The 21026-nt window shown below is 42.1% G+C and overlaps 1 protein-coding gene across 1 annotated transcript in view; it reads left to right on the top strand.

The window, feature by feature from the left end:
* The window catches only part of LOC135202993 (methionine aminopeptidase 1-like), an 87962-nt gene that overhangs the window by 28028 nt on the left and 38908 nt on the right, over window positions 1-21026 (top strand). Inside the window, exon 4 of the mRNA XM_064232538.1 lies at window positions 9460-9635. Within this exon, the coding sequence (XP_064088608.1) occupies window positions 9460-9635 (176 nt within the window). The remainder of the gene's footprint in view (window positions 1-9459; window positions 9636-21026) is intronic.

Here is a 21026-nt window from a genome sequence, read left to right on the forward strand (position 1 = left end):
GTTGACAGATCCTCTAGAACTCAACAGCTTCACAGGTCACTACCTAGCTGGAGTCTCTAGTAAAGCAGATGCAGACTTGGGTGACGGTACTCACGAAGTCAGCTATGCTAACAGTTAAGGAACCAAAATATCAATCATATATATGAAATTGTTTCCCAAAATCGAATCTGTCTCCCCCTTCCTCCAAAGGTGGGATTCAGCTATATATATATCTGGCAGGTAAGATTCATGAACAAAATGATATTGTTATGATACAATAAAGTTTGTTCATACTTACCTGGCAGATATATATAATCAAAGTGCCCACCCACCTCCCCTCAGGAGACAGTGGCACTAGAAAAATCTGACAGAAAATGGGAATGGTTCCTTACGCCCGCCATCCCGCGGCGGGAATGGGTACTACCACCTGGCCGACCACTGCGTGTGCCGGGAGTTTGAAATTCTGTCGGACTTCGGAGAATACAGCTATATATATATCTGCCAGGTAAGTATGAACAAACTTTATTGTATCATAACAATATCATTTTTCTGTAGGAGTGTACCTTTATATCATAAATGTATTTACAGTAATACCTCAATCATACGCGAGTATTTCACAGACATGCAAACGCAATATTTTCAAATCCTGGAGAAACCCTGCAAAGGTGTTTGTTCAGTTTTTTTATGTAATAAATTTTCAAGCTTTTAATGTGTAAATTAAATACCATTAATTAATAAAAATACTAATATTTCTCTCTCTCTCTCTCTCTCTCTCTCTCTCTCTCTCTCTCTCTCTCTCTCTCTCTCTCTCTCTCTCTCTCTCTCTGTTGAGATGAGAGAATTTTTATGGTGTAGTATGTACTATTTTTATGCATTCAACTTACCTGTCAGATATATACTTAGCTATAGACTCCGTCGTGCCCGATAGAAATTCGAATTTCGCGGCACACTCTACAGGTAGGTCAGGTGATCTACCGCCCCGCCGCTGGTGGCAGGAATAGGAATCATTCCCATTTTCTAAGACAGATTTTCTCTATCGGCCGTGACAGCAACATTGTTGTTGTTACTCCTGATTTGATTTTCGTGTTTTTTCATCGCTATTGATCTTCTAAGCCGGTTATTTTGGTGACGTATTGGATCTTTGGTTTGGCATACTCTTTCGTGGACTGTTTTTTGGACTTGGTTTTGGATATTTCTCATGATGTCGGATTCTAGCTTTACGGTTAGAAGACAGTGTGTAAATGAGGGATGCATGGTGAGGCTACCGAAAGCTTCGGTAGACCCTCACACAGTTTGTAAGGGGTGTAGAAGGAATGAATGTTCAATTTCTAACACCTGTGATGAATGTGTAAATATGATTGAGGAAGAATGGAAGAATTTAAATTCATATTTAAGAAAATTAGATATGGATAGGGCTAGGAAGGCTTCCTCCAGAAGCATAAGTAGGTCTCGCTCTAACGAGCCTATTAAATTAACACCTAACCCTAAACCTGTATCTTCTTCCTCTAGTACTAAGACTGCAAATCCGGCAACGGAAATTGCAGATCTTAAAGCTGCGCTACAAAGGATGGAACGTCAAATGCTGACGTTGAAAGGTAAGCACAGTGATAATGAATTAAGTGTCCCTAGTGCAGTGGAGGGTGCGTCTGATCGGCTTCATCTCGCTCCCAGGCCTAGACCTCTTCCAAGCTCACAGGCCCAGAGGAGAAGGAATGTCAAAAGCCTTACGGAGGTTATGGAGAATCCCCACCTATCAGGCGTCCCCTCGGCAGATTCTGTGACGACCCGAACTGCCAAGGATCGCTATCGAAAAAGCATCCTAAAGAAGTGTTTTTTCTTCGTCAGATTCTTCACCGAATGTAAGGGGATGGAGTTCTGATGAACTGTCACGCCCCTTAAAGAGAAGTTGGAAGGCTCCAACTTTGGATTCAAGCCCTGAGCTTTTCTCCGATCTATCACCTTGTGAGAAGAAGAAAAGGAGATTGGTTCCTAAACGGAAATCGGAGTTTCCTTCCGCTTCTAGACATCCCTCACCTGAATCAGGGAAGGAAAAAGAGAATGCGGCTGCAAAAATTATCCTAAATGTGCAGGAGCAACTTTCGGCCTTAGTAGGAGTTTTTACTAAGGAGACTCCCAGGAGAAAGGACTCTTTCCTTCCTATAAAGAAGACGAAGGGGAGGAAAGAAGAAACGAAAGTTTCGGCTTATACTCAGAGGAGTATGAAGAATGCGCCAGATGCGTTTGAGACTCCATACGAGTCAGAAGAGCCAGAAGCGCCAGCCTGGCGAAATGCGCCAGATGTGCCAGAAGCACCACCCTGCCGAAATGCGCCAGATGCGCCAGAAGCGCCACCCTGCCGAAATGCGCCAGAAGCGCCAGCTTGGCGCAAGGAATCACGAGCGCCAACCCGGCGCAATGAGCCACAAGTGACAAATAAGAGACGGACTTCTTCCAAAAGACAATTAAGCCAAGAGGATTTGTTTAGCTTTCGGAAGGAGAAACCTTTACCTGACAGGGACTCTAGTTGTCGCACAGGCGGACCGTAGCCCTTGTCAAGACATAGGTGGTTCCGGAGAAAGCGATAGGAGAGGACATCCTTCGTCTGACAGGAGAGAAAGTTGTCGCACAAGCGGCCATCGCTCTTGCCATGGAGAAGGATAAGGTCGTTTTGCAGGATCAACCTATCTCTCGTAGGGACGCAAGTTATCGCACAGGCGGTCGTCGTTCTTGCGAGAGTGGGGTGGATGTTGCAAGAGGCCAGTCTCCTGTTGAAAATAAACAATCCTCTTCGGAATTGGATTTGGAAGAGATTTCGGACTCTGAAGACCACTCGGCTCCGGGTTTGTCAGATTACAAGACGCTGGCAGCCCTCTTACTTCAAGAGTTTGGGGACTCTTTAAGCCCGACTGCTCCTCCTTCTCCAAGGTCCTTATTTACAAGCACGAAGGTCCCGAAACAATCATCTTTTATTAAAATGAAGCCAACCATTTCCATGAACACAAGGCTCTCCGATTCGTAGGAAATTGGTTGGAATCCAAGGAGAAGGCGGGGAAGACAGTCTTTACCTGCCCTCCTTCCAGACTCCCCCCCCTCAGGAAAGAAGGGAATTTGGTACGAGACGGGCAAACCACGGGGTCTAGCTCTCCCGTCCACTGCCGAAGCAGATTTTTTCGAATCTGGTAGATTCGTCTAGGAGACAAGCCTTGTCATCAGCAAAGATCACATGGGGGACTTCTGAGATGGACCATCTCCTCAAGGGATTGTTTAATGTCTTAGAAGTTTTTAACTTCTTAGACTGGTCCCTTGGGGTGTTGGCCAAAAGACACAAGAGAATGAATCTCTTAGTCCAGAAGTCCTTCATAGTGTTCTTTCCTGTATGGACAAGCCGGTTCAGGATGGATCAGGAGAGGTGGCCTCTCTGTTTGGAACTGGTATTCTGAAGAAGAGAGTCTTATTTAGCTCTTTTCTGACGAAAGCAGTTACTCCTACTCAGAGGTCATCTCTTCTGTATGCTCCTCTGTCGGACCAATTGTTTCCTTCAAATCTAGTAAAAGATATTTCTCATTCTTTGACAGAAAAGGCCACACAAGATCTCTTGGCCCAATCTGCAAAGAAATCGAGGACTTCGGGTCCTATTAAGAGAGAGAATCGGGCTCCTCAACAGCCCTTTCGAGGGAGCTCCTCCTCGGCCAGACCCTCTTTTAAGAAGAGAGGAGTGCAGAAGAGAGGTAGGTCTTCCTTCAGACCTATCAAGAAGGAGTGAACATTTGAGACAACAGTCCTTCAAGCACCGGTAGGAGCCAGACTTCGGAAATTTTCCGAAGAATGGACTCGGAGACAGGCAGAAATTTGGTCCCTTTCCGTGGTAACAAAGGGATATATGATCCCCTTTCGAGACAGACCTCCCTTGACTACGAACCCGAGGGGAACTGTCAGCCAATACAGGGACCCTGCCAAGAAAGAAGCATTATTGCAACTGGTAGAACAGATGTTGCAAAAGGAGGCCATCGAAGTGGTTCGGGATCCGCATTCCCGAGGATTCTACAACCGTCTTTTTCTGGTTCCGAAATCCTCGGGAGGGTGGAGACTGGTCCTGGATGTGAGCGCATTGAACAAATTAGTGGAGAACACAAAGTTCTCTATGGAAACATCAAAATCGGTTCTTGCGGCTCTTCGTCCAGGAGATTGGATGGTCTCCTTAGATCTACAAGATGCATACTTTCATGTCCCCCTGCATCCATCATCGAAGAAATATCTCCGATTCATGATGCAGGGGAAAGTATACCAATTCAGAGCCCTATGCTTCGGCCTTTTCTACGGCCCCTCAAGTGTTCACGAGGCTAATGATGAATGTTGCGAGATAGCTACATCTAGAGGGGATAAATATATCCCTTCATCTGGACGATTGGCTAATAAGAGCAAAATCGGAAATTCAGTGCTTGAAGGACTTGGAGAAGACTTTGAACTTGACAAAATCTCTGGGACTGCTCGTGAACCTCGAGAAATCACAATTGATCCCCAGACAGAACATAGTCTAATCTGGGGATACAGATGGATTCTCGGGGTTTTCGGGCGTTTCCATCTCAAGACAGAATTACTCGAGGCTTAGAAAAGATCTCGAACTTCTTAGGGAAAGAACGGACATCGGCGAGGGAATGGCTCAGTCTGCTGGGCACCCTTTCCTCGTTAGAGTAGTTCATTTCCCTAGGAAGATTAAATCTCAGACCTCTGCAATTTTATCTAAAGAGGATGTGGAGTCAAAAGACAGGAGACTTGTCAGACGTTTTTCCCATCCAACAGGGGATAAAATCCAACCTAAAGTGGTGGTTAACCCCATTAACAAGGAACGAAGGGGTGTCCCTCTTGATTCGGAACCCTCACCGAGTGTTGTTTTCCGATGCCTCGGAAACAGGTTGGGGAGCAAACACTGGGTCCAAAGGAAGCAGCAGGTATTTGGACCAGACAACAAATACTCTGCACATCAATGCGAAGGAACTCCTGGCAATTCATCTAGCCCTGGAATACTTCGAAGCGGAAGTCAGAGGGGTGGTAGTTTCAAGTCAATTCCGACAACACCACAGCTCTGGCTTACATCCGGAATCAAGGGGGCACTCACTCTTTCTCTCTGAACGAAATAGCGAGAGCTCTATTAACCTGGACAGAGGAACGGGGCATTATTCTGCGTACAAGGTTTGTCCAAGGAGTAAAAAACCTAAGGGCAGACAGGTTGAGCAGAAAGAACCAGGTTCTCCCGACAGAGTGGATGCTCCCCACTCAGGAGTCTGCAGACAAATATGGTCACTCTGGGGGAGACCCCACCCCAGATCGACCTGTTTGCCACGTTCCTCTCCAGGAAAATAGACAACTTCTGCTCGCTAGAAGAAGATCCCAGAGCCACAGCGATCGATGCCTTCCTCATGGATTGGTCAGGCATAGTCGCATACGCCTTTCCCCCATTCAAATTGCTGGGGGAAGTAGTAAGAAAATTTGTGGCATCGGAGGGAATGAGAATGACTCTAATTGCTCCCTTTTGGCCTTCCCGAATCTGGTTCACAGAGGTACTGGAATGGACGGTGGACTTCCCCAGATCTCTACCAGACAGGACAGATCTGCTCAGACAACCCCACTTCGAGAGGTTCCACAAAAACATCCAAAGTCTCTCCCTGACTGCCTTTCGACTATCGAAAGACTGGTCAGAGCGAGAGGCTTTTCAAAGAAAGTGGCAACTTCAATTGCTAGAGCACGCAGAACCTCTACCCTGCGGGTCTACCAATCGAAGTGGGAAGTTTTCCGTAGATGGTGTAGGTCGAAGAAGCTGTCCTCTTCCAATACCTCTGTAACCGAAATCGCGGATTTTCTCCTCTTCTTAAGAGAAGAATCCAAATCGGCCATATCAACTATCAAGGGATATAGGAGCATGCTCTCAGCTGTTTTTAGAAACAGAGGGCTGAATCTCGAGAATAATAAGGATCTTCATGATCTCATCAGGTCTTTCGAGACTACGAAATTGAGATCGTCGATTCCCGAGTTGGAACCTGGACGTTGTCCTAAAGTTCTTGGAATGTGTCGGACAGGTTGTCGAACCTATAGATAAAATCTCATTCAGAGATCTTACTAGCAAATGCATATTCCTGTTGGCTCTCGCAACTGCTAAGAGGATCAGTGAAATGCATGCTTTGGACTCTCGGGTGGGATTTAGAAAAGACTCGGCTGTCATTTCTTTCCAGGATCTTTTCCTAGCAAAGAATGAGAACCCTTCTAAACCTTGGCCTAGAAGTTTCGAAGTCAAGGGACACTCCTCTCTGGTAGGAAGAGAGTTGGATCGGTCCCTTTGCCCAGTCAGGACCTTAAAATTTTATTTAGAAAAGAAGACACAGCTTCAGGGATGTCGACAAGGTCTTTGGTGTTCGGTAAGAAACCCCAAGAGACCTATGTCAAAGAACGCACTGGCATTCTTTGTCAGAAATGTAATTACCGAAGCTCATAGGAATTGCCAAGAGAACTCTTTAAAGCTGCTGAGAGTGAAAGCTCACGAAGTCCGGGCTGTGGCAACTTCCCTTTCTTTTACGAAGAATATGTCCATGAGAAACATTTTAGCAGCAACTTATTGGAGGTGCAATTCAGTATTTGCATCCCACTATTTAAAGGATGTTAGAATAACATACGATAAATGTTTCGCTCTTGGACCTTATGTATCAGCGGATACTATGCTGGGAAATGGAGCAGACGCTGATCCTTAAATTGTTTTTAATATTTTTAATAATTAGTTTTAATATTGTTGTTGAGTTGTGGGTTGCTTGAAAGGATGTTCGGGGATGACTCCTTTCAATCTTAGTACTAACCCCAATGAGGATCAGGTGATCGGGATTAGTGTCGTGCTCTATGATCATGCCAATAGGCAAGGTGTTTTGTCATGTAAGTGGATAGGACCCCATTGACAAAGATCCTAAGGTTCTGAAGCGTAAGTGGGTAAGACCCCTGTAACAGACCATCAAGAACTCTTAGCATGAGGTCACTACCTCGCTGAGGCTCTTGAAGCGATACGGGCTCCTAGGCAGTAGCCATGAAGTCTTTCGCTAACACAGGTAGGAATCAAGGTTTTTAATTTTATTACCTACAACATATGTTGTTTCCTGTCTATTTCAGTAGATTGCTGTCTCTTACCCTCCGCCAAAGGTGCCAATCAGCTAAGTATATATCTGACAGGTAAGTTGAATGCATAAAAATGTTATTGTCATGATACAATAAAGTTTTATGCATACTTACCTGGCAGATATATACTTAGCTATAGACTCCGTCGTCCCCGATAGAAATTCGAATTTCACGGCACACTCTACAGGTAGGTCAGGTGATCTACCGCCCCGCCGCTGGTGGCGGGAATAGGAATCATTCCCGTTTTCTAAGACAGATTTTCTCTTCCACCTGTCTCCTGAGGGGAGGTCGGGTGGGCCATACACCGTATATATCTGCCAGGTAAGTATGCATAAAACTTTATTGTATCATGACAATAACATTTTTATTAATATTTAAAAAATAATAATAATAATAATATAGCTGTAATTACAAAATTCATAATAGTATTTTAAAGAAATAAGGGGAAAGAAGAGAACTATGTTGTATGTATATATGCACTCCTATATTTTTACCAACCATTTATTTCTTTTTTTTATGGCTAATGTGTTAAGCTAACTTTTAAATGAAATTACAGTAACTTTAATTTCATTTAAAAGTTAGCTTAATGTTTAGAGCGCATGATTAGGGTCATATTAAGTGTTCAAACTCTAGAAGTATGCATTTATTAGGATTTTCAGAGACTGTGCCAAACTTATGCGAAACTTCCCTTTGCCCGAGGGGGTCTGGAATCTAACCTCGCATAAGTTCGGGGTATTAGTACTGTATTTCAAGTGACTGTAGTTTTAAAAAGCATTTGGACCCAGGCACAGGGTTCCCTCACGCCGCATCTGTTTCATTCTGACTGAATGGAAGTGGTTTTCTCTGCAAAGCTGCTTGGACATATATGAGGGCCATCTCCCTTAATGGAATCCAACTTCTGATGGTAGTAAGATACAGAAAGGATTCTGGATCAGGTAAGAATGTTTTGGGTTTCTTGCAAGAAACCTTTAGCTCAAGTGGCTGAGCGGATTTTTTATCTAGCTGCACTACCCACCACCCCCTTCATAATGTGGGAATCAACTAACTTTAACAGTAGGTAAGATTCATCTCAAATATAAATTTTCATAATAAAATTTATTTGGATACTTAGCTATTATTAAAGTAGATCCAGCCAAGCTTTCCCACAACTTAGTGGGCTGTCAGGGAGAATTCTAACAAGTTAAAACGTGAAACACAGCTGGTGGAGAACAGGTAAACTAGACAGTCATCCAGGCAGCCATTTGATTTTTTGTTCGAATGCCAACTCACGTAATCAGCATGGAGATATAGCTAACTTTTACAGCCGGTAAGTGTCCAAATAATAAGTTTTATTATGAAAATTTATATTTTCGGTGTTGATCCCAGGTTATCGGCGCTGAGCCTCAATTATCGGTAGTGCAGAGCCTCGGTTATTGGCCCTGCTAACTGGGGATCGGCACATTTACAGTCAACCTCCAATGTTCACAGACTTAAGATTCTTGGACTTGCCTATTTGCGGATTTTTCTATGAACCATGCTTACTCATTGGCGGAAAATTCTCCTATTTCCAGTATTTTTCATTGAGAAATATTCACAAATTACTGTCTCTTTGTGACTAATTGCACTTTTTGTGATAAAACTATTAAAAAACTCAAGGATAAGGATTTTTAGATTTTTTTTTTTCAACCATTAAAATAGGCAGTTCTAAACATTTTTAGAGCAGTTTTAAGTATTTGTGGATTTTAGTTATTTGCGGGGGAGAGTGGTACCCATCCCTCACGAATACGGGGGTTCTACTGTATTGCCGTTTTTTGGTTATCAGCAATTTTCGATTATTGCCAAGCCATCGGGAACGAAACCCCTGCCAATAATAACCAGTACTGCCTGTATTACCACCATTGTTTGTTTTGACATGAGTTAAGGATTCGAGCAAGGTAAATATAGAAGATAAAAAATGGACAGCTAGTAAGTAGGAAGAGACAAAAGCTTTCTGAATAAACAGTGCAAAGAACATTTAGTGCATCTACATTGTACCACACAATGTACCTGTAATGGTACCTCATTTTAGGGCATAGTTGGTTTCTAAAGGTGTTAAGATTTAAAACCAATTTTGTACTTTGAGCAGAAATTGAGTATACAGTACTGAATTTAATGCACAAGCATGTGAGGTGTAGTTTTTTACACCTAGGTATTTTTTCACTTCAAATTGAGCAAATATGTATTCTGCCACACTATAAGAAGACCAAAACTAGTAGTTATATGTGATTCTAAACCAAAGTAACCTTTTGCCCCAGAGGATTGCTTTTAATGCATTGCATGACTTCTAATACATATATCCTCCATTTGCAGGTAATTTACGGCCCTTTCCTAGGAGCGCTAAGCGTGAGGTTCCAGCTAGTATAGGTCGACCAGATTATGCAGATGACCCACATGGGTTTCCCCATTCTGAACAGAAACTCAGAGGGTCCACTAACATTAAGTGCCTTTCCGATGAGGAGATCGAGGGAATGAGAGTAGCTTGCAAGGTAAGAAGTCTTAGAAAATCACATTTTTATAAAACATGGTTTTCATTCAGAGGATTGGGTTCCCGAAGGGGGTCAGTGCACCTTGCGCAGTGCACTGTAGTCATTACCTAAGGTTCTTCGCAGCATTCCTTCGGCCCCTAGCTGAACCCCCCCCCCCTCTTTTTTTTTTTTTTCCTTTCTTTTCCTATATCTCTTTTCATATTCCTTTCTTCCATCTTACATATCACCCTCACCTAACAACTGATTCATAGTGCAACTGTGAGGTTTTCCTGCTGTTGCACATTTCAAACCTTTTACTGTCAGTTTCCATTTCAGCTGGAAGACCTCATAGGTCCCAGTGCTTGGCCTTTGTCCTAAATTCCATACTATAGTAATACTCTGAACTTATGTGATTCAAGTTGCGCGAATTCACAATAGGGCAAAACTTTCATTGGAACCCAACTAATTATCATACGCAAACATTTGTGAATCCTCCAGAAACAATGCAAAACCCTGCAAAAGTGTTTATGTTTTATTTATTAAGTAAATTTTTCTGTTTTAAAGTCTTTCTGTATAAAATCTTTATTAAAAATGTATTATTTTTATTTATTGTACATGCATAAATATGATACAAAGTTAATTACAGCACCTGCAGTTAGTGCATACACATACTTTTACAAGATGCAATACCCATTCACAAAGTTACTGCACTTTTCAAAGATGACATCCCTTCAGAAACTTTGTTTAATTTCTGAAGTATGTACTAGTATACTAATTTAAGTTTTCAGTATGGAGATTCTTTATGCCATTAATAATTTTGAAAATATTTACAAGGCAGTACGTAATTCACAGTATTTGTCACTATATAAGACCTTCATGATCAACTAGTAAAAATAGACACATAAAAGAGTTGTTGTTCTATGAAAATTACTATCTTAACCTTGGAGAAAAGTACTGGCACAGTCTGTATGTACTATGTTACTTAATTACAGCACATACAGTTGATGTACTTTCAGAAGATGTGGTTCCATTCACTTTTTAAAGATGATACCCCTCCAGAGTTTTACCTTACATGATGTAGGTATTTCTATCTTTCTCTCTCTCTCTCTCTCATAGTTAGCCCTCACACTAGTACATGATTTTAAATTGATTGAATTTTACCTTCACCCTCTGCAAACATTACATATGTACATACATGTTTTCTTTATTTCATTGAGTTGTGTACCTGCCTTCATTATAACAGACTTATGAAGTTTACATAGTGATGCAAAGAAAACTTCTTTTACTCCGAGGGAAAGAGAAAATGGCATCCCATGAATTAGGGGTAATTTTTGTATATGCACGAAAATACGTTTGTACTTAGTGGCTCCTGTAACAATTTTTACTCCAACCAGTTATTTTGTACATGCAACTTCCCCGGCAGATATATACTTAGCTTATGTCTCTGACGTCCGACAGAAATTCGAATTTCGCGGCACACGCTGCAGGTAGGTCAGGTGATCTACCCCCCTGCCGCTGGGTGGCAGGAATAGGAACCGTTCCCGTTCTAGAACCAGATTTTCTCTGTCGCGGTAGTGTCAACATATGTTGTTGCTACCTCCTGACTTGATTTTCGTTTTTCATCGCCATCGATCTTCTGGGCTGTCTTTTGCAGGGAAGTACTGGGTCTTTGGTTCGGCATACGCTTTTATTAACTTTTTAATGAATTTGGCTTCGAAAATTTCGAAGAATATATGACGTGTAACTACCGAAATTTTCGGTAGACACTCACATAGTTTGCAAGAAAGGGAAATATTAATATTTATTCATTAATATGTGTAATAAGTGTTAGAATTGATTGAGGAAATATACTGACTTCCTACTTTAGGGAGTCAGTAAAGCATGTAACTAGATACGTTTCTTTTAAAAGTTTTTTAGAAACTCGTACTAACGAGCAATTAGAGTATTAACAGTACTAGTAGTGTTGCATCCTCATCACCTTCTTACTTCGCAGAAACTTCAAATTCATAATTGCAATTTGAAGACAAGGATTGTGGCTCAAAATGCGAGCTATTGAAAGGTAAGAAGTGATTACTAGTGTTCCCCATTGCAGTGGAGGGTGCGTCTGATCGGCTCTGTCTCGCTCCCAGGCCTAGACCTCTTTCAAGCTCCCAAGCCCAGGGGAGAAGGAATGTCGAAAGCCGTAAGGGGGTTTCAGAGAATCCCCACTGGTCAGGCGTCCCCTCGGCAGGTTCTGTAGAGCGTCCCAGACTGCCAAGGATAGCCATTGAAAAGGCATCCTTAAAAAAGTGCGTCTCTTCATCTTACATCCGAAAAGACGAAGAATGTATATGTTTTGATGATCTAGCGCGTTCTCTGAAAACTAAGAGAACACTGAGCAAGAGCCAGCCAGGAACTTAGGAAGCCGCGTTCCAGAAAACAGACTAGCGCGAGCCGCGTTCCTACAACCAAACGCGAGCCGCGTTCTAGCAACTGAGCGCGAGCCGCGTTCTAGAAAATTTTTTCTTGGCGCAAGGCGCCTTCAAAGAGACGAAGCGCCAGCCTGGCGCAAATTGCAACAGAAAAACAGACGGCTAGAGCAAGGAGCCTATAGTACAGTGGCAATCAGAACGATCCTTCCATTGAACGTTTCCGGGCAAGAGGCTCTTTCTAAAAGGGGTCTAGTAGGCGCTCGGAACTATCAGGGCGCACGGGACCTTCCACACAAGCGAACGTTCCAGGAGCGAGTCTCCTTTCTAGCGTGCGGAACATTCCAGGCGCGCGGAACTATCCAGGCGCTAGGCGCAAGGAGCCAGGCGCCAGAATATTCCAAATCTTCTTAAGAGAGAGAGGTCAGTCGCGAGGCTCCTCTTTGAGTAATGCGGACACACTCCTTCATTCATGCTCTCCCTCGTTATGAAGAGGCAAGCGCTTTGGGAGTTTTTCTTATAAGAATCTCATCGACGTTTGGGTATGATGGCGGATAGGAAATATCTACTTCCTTCCGTAAACCCTACAGACGAACAGGAATTCTGTCTCTTCCGCGATTTATGAGGAAATCACGAAGATTTAAAGAGTTCCTGGATTAACTTCCTTCCTTAAGGAGATATATATACTCTTTCTATCATTCTATTAACGAAAAGAACGAAGACAGTAAAAATTTTTCCTTTATCTGCCTCGGCAGGGAAAGAAGGTAGTTGAGTATCTGCTGTATGAGAATACGATACGGCAAATCACACATACGTAGTTACTTCTTTGTAGAGCAACTCAATTATCAGTATCCTTCCAGGAATTTCCTAGGAAGGACTACGCTTAAAGGGATTGTTAAGACAACACCTACTTAGCTTCTAGATTTATCGAAGTCTTGTTTTCGCTTAAATATGCATTAATAAGAACTTCCTGAAGTTCGATAATTTTATAAGATTCCTTTATTTAATGGAGTAGCTGGCAACTCTGGAAGAGTAAGGCCAGACGGCTAACGGAGACTGCTATCTGCGCCTTAGAGACCAACGCAGTAAACATGTAGGTGTCGGTCATGAGTGGTTGGTTACATGTCTCTCTCCTGCGGGATGGAATAATAACCGTGTCTCTCCCCTACAATCGCGGTTTTAGCCTCTGATTGAGGGGATAGTTAAGCAAACATAAATAAAATATTGTCTGCCTTTTGCTAAGAAGCTTTCAATAAGAAAGATATTACAACCTTTCAATGCTGTTTACCGTAGGTTAACATTATTAAAGGATTCTAACGCAGCGGAACTCTATATTATATGATGCTCTCATGCTTACGAAAGCATGGCTTATTAGAGTACATGCTTAGTGAGAAGATGAATGTAGTAGAAGAGAATTCACTTTAAGACTACGGTATGGTCAAGTCTTATGCGCATACCGAGGTTAACTACAGAATTCCTAGTATCCTTACAAAGGTTTCCTAGATTAATGCTGTTTACCACAATGTGACAGTATTATAAAGGAGTCTAATACGGCAGAGCACGAAATAATATAATTCTCTCATCCTTTCGAGAAACGCACACAACCTTTTTAGAATCGGATATTGCTCAAGAGAAGATGGGTGAGTCGGATGGGAAACATTCTCTTAGTGGCAGAAGTTGTTTCCCTGAATGGACTATACTACATATATAAAAGTTTTTTCCTACTAAGAACGGAATTAACACGTGAAGGATGTCGGGTACCATAAGGGCACAGATGTTCTGGCACATAACCTTAAAAGAACTAGAAGGAAGCGCCAGCCTGGCAGAAGCGCCAGCCTGGCAGAAGCGCCAGCCTGGCGCAAATTGCGCCAGAAGCGCCAGCCTGGCGCATTGCGCCAGAAGTACCATCCAAGATATTTTCTCGTTTTAGCGAGTTATTAACCTAAGAGTCCAGTAGTGGTTGGTTTGGTGTTTGCTTCTCACCTCGGTGGTCGCGGGTTCGATTCTCGGCCATTCCATTGAGGAGTGAGAGATGTGGATTTCTGGTGATAGAAGTTCACTCTCGACGTGGTTCGGAAGTCACGTAAAAACACCATACAAACAAACAAACAAACCAGTAGCCTCTCGGAGGCTCGGTAACGGCAAGATTCGTTCCTGATTTCGTTACCCATTTAAATCGGAAAGGGGTCGCTTACAAGGAATGATGAAATGATTTTTTTTTAATCACTTAGGCCAATTCCACGACACTCTCATATCGCAAAGAGCATCGAGAATCTCTTTTTTTCGCCCCTGTTCGCGTTAACAAAAGAGAACCTATTTGGGAACAGACACGGAACGTAACGATCCTTAAAGGTTCGATGCAAGATTTTGCATGTCCGTGAGAACCTTCTCGATCGAAGATAATAACTGTTAAGGCATGTCTAACATTTATTGAAAAGAGTTTTGAGAACCTGCGGAAAGTCTTCATAGATCTCTTCGCAAGGTAGAAGACGAACAGGCTTCCTATAGACTGCTTCCTTTCCTCGAACCAAGAGAGGTAGCAATATACGACATCTTTAATTTAAAGAAGGGGAATAAACTTTAGTCTTTTTTCCCCTAGTTATAAATTCTTAACAGATATTAAGATAAATGGGCGTCAAAGGAAGAGAGGATGAATGCCTCATTTTGGCCTTAGAGAGGTTGGATTCACAGAAGTCACGTTCTTCTCACAGCATGTTTCGTAAGGCTTTTCCAAGAGTATCTGGATATTCTATCAGAATCTATTATAAATAGACCTGAAAAACCTCTCCTCTCTGAGTCTTTCCACGTGCAGACTGACCAGAAGTGGACATGAATGAGAGGATTTTTCAAGGTAAATGACAATAGTCATGGCTAAGACATAGAATTGCTGCAGATCGTGCTAGATGGAATGAGGAAACTGTCCTCTTCCGATACCTCTGTGAACCACATAGCGAGGTTTTTTCTTCACTTTCAGAGGGAAGAATCACCTATGTATATATCTGCTATTAAAAGAACGCAGTAAAAGGCTATACTCTGTCTCTACAAGGGGAATTAGAGATAACAGAGGATTAAGATCTTCGGGATCTATACGATACCGCAATACGACAAGAGTAGGATATCATGTACTTCGAATGGAATTTTTTTTTGTGGCCACAGATTCCGTGTTCCGACAAAATGGAACTGCTCCTCATCAAACTTCTTTGAGGAAGTTTATGAAGGAATTCTTTGTTTCTCTTAGCCCTAAACGACCAAGAAGACAAGTGAATTTTTTGTGCATTGGAATCTCGCATCAGATTCAATGGAGACTCGGCAATGGGTTCTTGCCAGCATAGTATGTCTGGCAAAAGAACTAAATCCCTCTATTCCTGACGCAACGCTTTCAGATAGAAGTTTAGTTGCCCAGGCAGGGTACTTACATTTTCATCTACAGAAGAAGAGATGGTTTAAACGTTTGCCTACAGAGTCTTCGGGGTGCGATGAGGGCTCAAAATGCTTCCCAGAAGGTATTCAGAAGAATACAATAAGAGCTAGAAATCAGGGTTCCGCCCAATTTCAGCTCAGTCTCTCCTTCGACTTCCAGACTCCTTCCCTTCCTTTCGGGCAAGGATAAGGAAGATTTCTGCAACGAGGAACCTCATCAAACATGTAAGAAGAGATCTCGTTAGCAAAAGAAGTGTTCACGAAGGATCCTCCTCGGAGGAAGACTCTTCTCTCTCGTATTGTTCGATATCCTGTCGTCTACTGGGTGTAGCTGACTAAAATCACCTCCCCTTGCCAGGGGCCAAAAGCTCAAAGGGGAAGAATTTCTTCCACCCTTCTCCAGTCTCCCGATAAACTATGTGTGGTTGTTCAGGACTCTCGGACAATGTAGCGCCAGCCAAGCGCCAAATGCCAATACAGGCGAAAAACGCCAGAGGCGGACAGTTCCAAGGAACTCTGTCATGGCCGGATACTGAGAAGGAGCGGGCCTCCAACCTGGCGCAAATGCGCCAGCAGAGGCGAACAAATCGGACAGATATAAGAGTGTCCGATGTGGACATCGCCAGACAGCCTAGAGACTCTTCCAAGCTCGAAGCTCCAGCAAGTGTGGAGGAGCCAAGCCAGGCGCGAGGCGCCAGCCAGGCTCTAGGAGCCAGCCAGGCTCTAGAAGCCAGCCAAGCGCCATCCAGGTGCCAGGCTCCTTCAAGGCTAGGCTCCAGTCAGGATTGAGGATCCATCCAGGCGCAAGGCTCCTTCCAGTAAAGAGAAACCTAAAGCTCTGTCATGTAAGAGGGCTAGTCCCCATTGATATGATACAGGTAAGGCTCTGCCATGTAAGTGGGTCAGCCCCCATTGGCACGATCCGAGAAGGCTCTGTCGTGTAAGCGGGCTAGCCCCCATTGACATGATCCAGAAGGGTTTGTCAGTCATAGGTCCCTACCTCGCTGAAACTCTTGAGGCATGCAGACTCATAGACAGTAATCATGAAGTCTTCTGCCAAGCTCCAGGCGGCAAGGCGCCAGCCAGACGCAAGGCTCCAGCCAGGCGCGAGGCGCTAGCCAGGAGGGAGGAGCCAATCAGGCGCCAGCCAGGCGCGAGGCTCCAGCCAGGCTCTAGGCGCCATTAAGGCGCAAGGCTCCAGCCAGGCGCGAGGCGCTAGCCAGGCTCCAGGCTTCACCCAGAAGAGATCTATATCAAAGAATGCCCTGGCCTTCTTTGAGACAATGTGATCTCCTAAGCACTTGACAAGTGCATTGATGATTCCTTCAAACAGCTGAGAATTAAAAAGCGCATGAAGTGCGAGCTTTTCTGTATTCTTGTTCTTTCCTTAACAATATGTCATAAGGACATATTAGCTGTCACATACGGGAGATGCAACTCTGTGTTGACTTCCCATATCCGAAGGATGTCAAGATAACCTACGAGAGATCCTTCTCTCTTGGTTGATACGTGTCTGCAGATACATTGCTGGGATAGGGAGCCGATACTGATCCTTAACTAGTGAGTTAAATTTTAGTTAACGTCGTGTTTTTCTTTGGGTTGTTTGAAAGGAGTTTGGGGATAACTCTTTTCAACTTAAGCACTAACCCTCGTGTTAGGATCAGGTGATCGGGATCGGTGTTGTGCTCCTTAATTATGCCACTAGGCATAGGCATATTGTCATGTAAGAGGCTCGGTCGAGTAAATGGATAAGACCCCATCGACAGACCCGCAAGAACTCTTAGCCATAGGTCACATCCTCGCGGAGGCTCTTGAGGCGAAGCAGATTCCTAGGCATTAGCCATGGAATCTTCCGCCTGAACAAGTAGGAACCAAGGTTTTATTTATTTATTACCTACAACGTATGTTGTTTACCTGTCTATTCAGTAAATAGTTGTCTCTTACCCACCACCAAGGGTGTCAATCAGCTAAGTATATATCTGCCGGGGAAGTTGCATGTACAAAAATGATATTGTTAGAATACAATAAAGTTTTGTACATACTTACCCGGCAGATATATACGATGAATGGCCACCCAGCCTCCCCCTCAGGAGGGACAGGTGGAAGAGAAAATCTGGTTCTAGAACGGGAACGGTTCCTATTCCTGCCACCCAGCGGCAGGGGGGTAGATCACCTGACCTACCTGCAGCGTGTGCCGCGAAATTCGAATTTCTGTCGGACGTCAGAGACATAAGCTAAGTATATATCTGCCGGGTAAGTATGTACAAAACTTTATTGTATTCTAACAATATCATTTTCTTTTTTTAGGGTAATGTATTAAACTAACTTTTAAATCAAATTACAGTAACTTTATTTTCATTTAAAAGTTAGCTTAATACTTAAGGAGCATGATTAGGGTCTTATTTAGTGTTCAAACTTTAGAAGTAAGCATTTATTAGCATTTTTAGAGACTGTGCCAAATTTATGTGAAAATTCTCCTTACGCGAGGGGGTCTGGAACCTAACCTCATGTAAGTTCGGGTTATTACTGTATTCAGTTTAGAGGGTTGTAGCACATTGTATATGATTGATGGTTGTGTACAAAGAAAAAAATTAGGTTGCTGTTATCAGTACTTCTTGTTTTTGTAAAAACCTTACATTCGTATTGTAATAAATACTATAAAAGGATGAGATCCTGAATATCTAGGTTGATTTGAGAATGTTGAAGAACCCATGAAGCTCATGGAGACTATAATATTCCAGAGATTGAGCTACTAAGAAACTCAGAGAGGTTTGTTCAAGGAGTTGAAGAACATGAAGGAAGTACTGCAACATATAGTGGGGCCTCGATAATCGAGGGGGTTGGGGGCCGCAGCTACCCATGATAAGCAAATATCCGTGTTATCACACACCTCAAAAAGCCCTAAGCTATACCCACCCAACTGCTTACTTCAGTAGTTAAAACACCAAAGATGTGCTACCTATAGAAACTCTTATAGGCTAACAGCCTATTTTAATACTAATTTAAACACCTAATATACCTTAAACTATCATATGGGTGCTCACTATTGATTGGTCCATGCTATCCTACTAGGTTGAAGATACACACGTACTTATTGCAACTTAACATTTTATTACTAACAGTGGCTGCTCCTATTAGTAGTATTAGAAGGGTGTTGTCATTAAAATGGCTCCCTTGCTTACTTTATGCCTCCTTTGTTTGTGTGTGTGTTCAAGTTATATGTCTATAATGTAACAAATCTTTCATAAATTCTTTCCTATCTTCAATTTCCACTTCATCAGATCAGCAAACAAAAGTATATTAGCTAACAATTCCTTTCTATTTTCATGATTTAGCTGCTGCACAAAACTAAAAGTACATAATTTCATGAATGAACATATTTAAGATAAAAAAAAACATGATTTACTATAATGATTACAGCACACAACTATAATATTAATGTATAAACAGCAAAATACAACAATAAAAATCTATTTTTTTCTTTTGTTTGCGTTTAGAATCAGCTGATGGACGTTTATTACCAAAAGAATTATTTTGGAAAACAATTTAGTTGCTAAAAGAAATGAATTTATTAATGGAATTGTTATTATTTTTAACTTTGTACATAAAGGTTTATGATACAGTAATTCATATTTCATTGAGAGAGAGAGAGAGAGAGAAAGCAGCTTAGGACGAGAGTAACTGTTGACTAGCATATCTCGAGAATAACAACATGATGAAATTTGTATTTTAAATATTTTTGTGGTGATAAGAAATGAAACATCGATAGTGATAAGATATTCTCTTGTATGCTGTTATAATATGTGATAATCATTGAGTCAGCTATAAGAGTTGTATTGAAGCACAGTTTAGTAAATCACAGAAAGAATAAAAATATGGAAACACATGTACCTACAAATGTCGGGGACCATCTTGTTCTTTTATTAATAGATCAGTGTTAGTTTTTTTCTGTAAGTGAAAAGAGAGAGAGAGAGAGAGAGAGAGAGAGAGAGAGAGAGAGAGAGAGAGAGGTTTTTTGCTATTTACATTCATATTAGTATTTGAAAATTTGTAAATGATTTTTATCCTAAAAATGTATTTAGTAGATGGAACACAGTAATCATTGAATCTTGCTCTATGATAAAATTCGCGATTACGTTAAATTTCCGGGATATAGTATTTGGGCTCAACAAAAAAAGTAAGTAAAGTGATTTATGATCGAGTTTAGAGGATACTTATGTAAAATATATCAATAGTTTGTAGAACGGTGTAACCACTATCACATTGTGTAAAAATAGTATGTACGAACGAGACTAGGTTTGGTGACGTCACGGTGATCATACATATTTTTTTCGTGAATGAATATACATTTATGATAAAAAATAGTTGCTGTACTGATTACAGTACCATACTGTAATATTAATATAATCGCATCAAAATAAAGTAATCAATGCACACTGTAAACGTGTAAAGTGTATTTTTGTCTTTTGAAAAATGCTTTTCCCAAGAAATTATATTCCTTGAAGAGGCTTTTTATTATGAAGATATGCCAATAATTTATAAGATATGCATTTTATTATGAATATATGACAATAATATATAAGGTAAAAATGGTTTTTATGCATTCAACTTACCTGTCAGATATATACTTAGCTATAGACTCCGTCGTCCCCGATAGAAATTCGAATTTCGCGGCACACTCTACAGGTAGGTCAGGTGATCTACCGCCCCGCCGCTGGTGGCGGGAATAGGAATCATTCCCGTTTTCTAAGTCAGATTTTCTCTATCGGCCGTGACAGCAACATTGTTGTTGTTACTCCTGATTTGATTTTCGTGTTTTTTCATCGCTATTGATCTTCTAAGCCGGTTATTTTGGTGACGTATTGGATCTTTGGTTTGGCATACTCTTTCGTGGACTGTTTTTTGGACTTGGTTTTGGATATTTCTCATGATGTCGGATTCTAGCTTTACGGTTAGAAGACAGTGTGTAAATGAGGGATGCATGGTGAGGCTACCGAAAGCTTCGGTAGACCCTCACACAGTTTGTAAGGGGTGTAGAAGGAATGAATGTTCAATTTCTAACCTGTGATGAATGTGTAAATATGAATGAGGAACAATGGAAGAATTTAAATTCATATTTAAGGAAATTAGATATGGATAGGGCTAGGAAGGCTTCCTCCAGAAGCGTAAGTAGGTTTCGCTCTAACGAGCCTATTAAATTAACACCTAACCCTAAACCTGTATCTTCTTCCTCTAGTACTAAGACTGCAAATCCGGCAACGGAAATTGCAGATCTTAAAGCTGCGCTACAAAGGATGGAACGTCAAATGCGGACGTTGAAAGGTAAGCACAGTGATAGTGAATTAAGTGTCCCTAGTGCAGTGGAGGGTGCGTCTGATCGGCTCTGTCTCGCTCCCAGGCCTAGACCTCTTCCAAGCTCACAGGCCCAGAGGAGAAGGAATGTCGAAAAGCCTTACGGAGGTTACGGAGAATCCCCACCGATCAGGCGTCCCCTCGGCAGATTCTGTGACGACCGAACTGCCAAGGATCGCTATCGAAAAGCATCCTAAAGTGTGTTTTTCTTCGTCAGATTCTTCACCGAATG

This window comes from Macrobrachium nipponense, chromosome 33 (genome assembly GCF_015104395.2).
Source record: "Macrobrachium nipponense isolate FS-2020 chromosome 33, ASM1510439v2, whole genome shotgun sequence".
In the NCBI taxonomy this organism is placed as follows: domain Eukaryota; kingdom Metazoa; phylum Arthropoda; class Malacostraca; order Decapoda; family Palaemonidae; genus Macrobrachium; species Macrobrachium nipponense.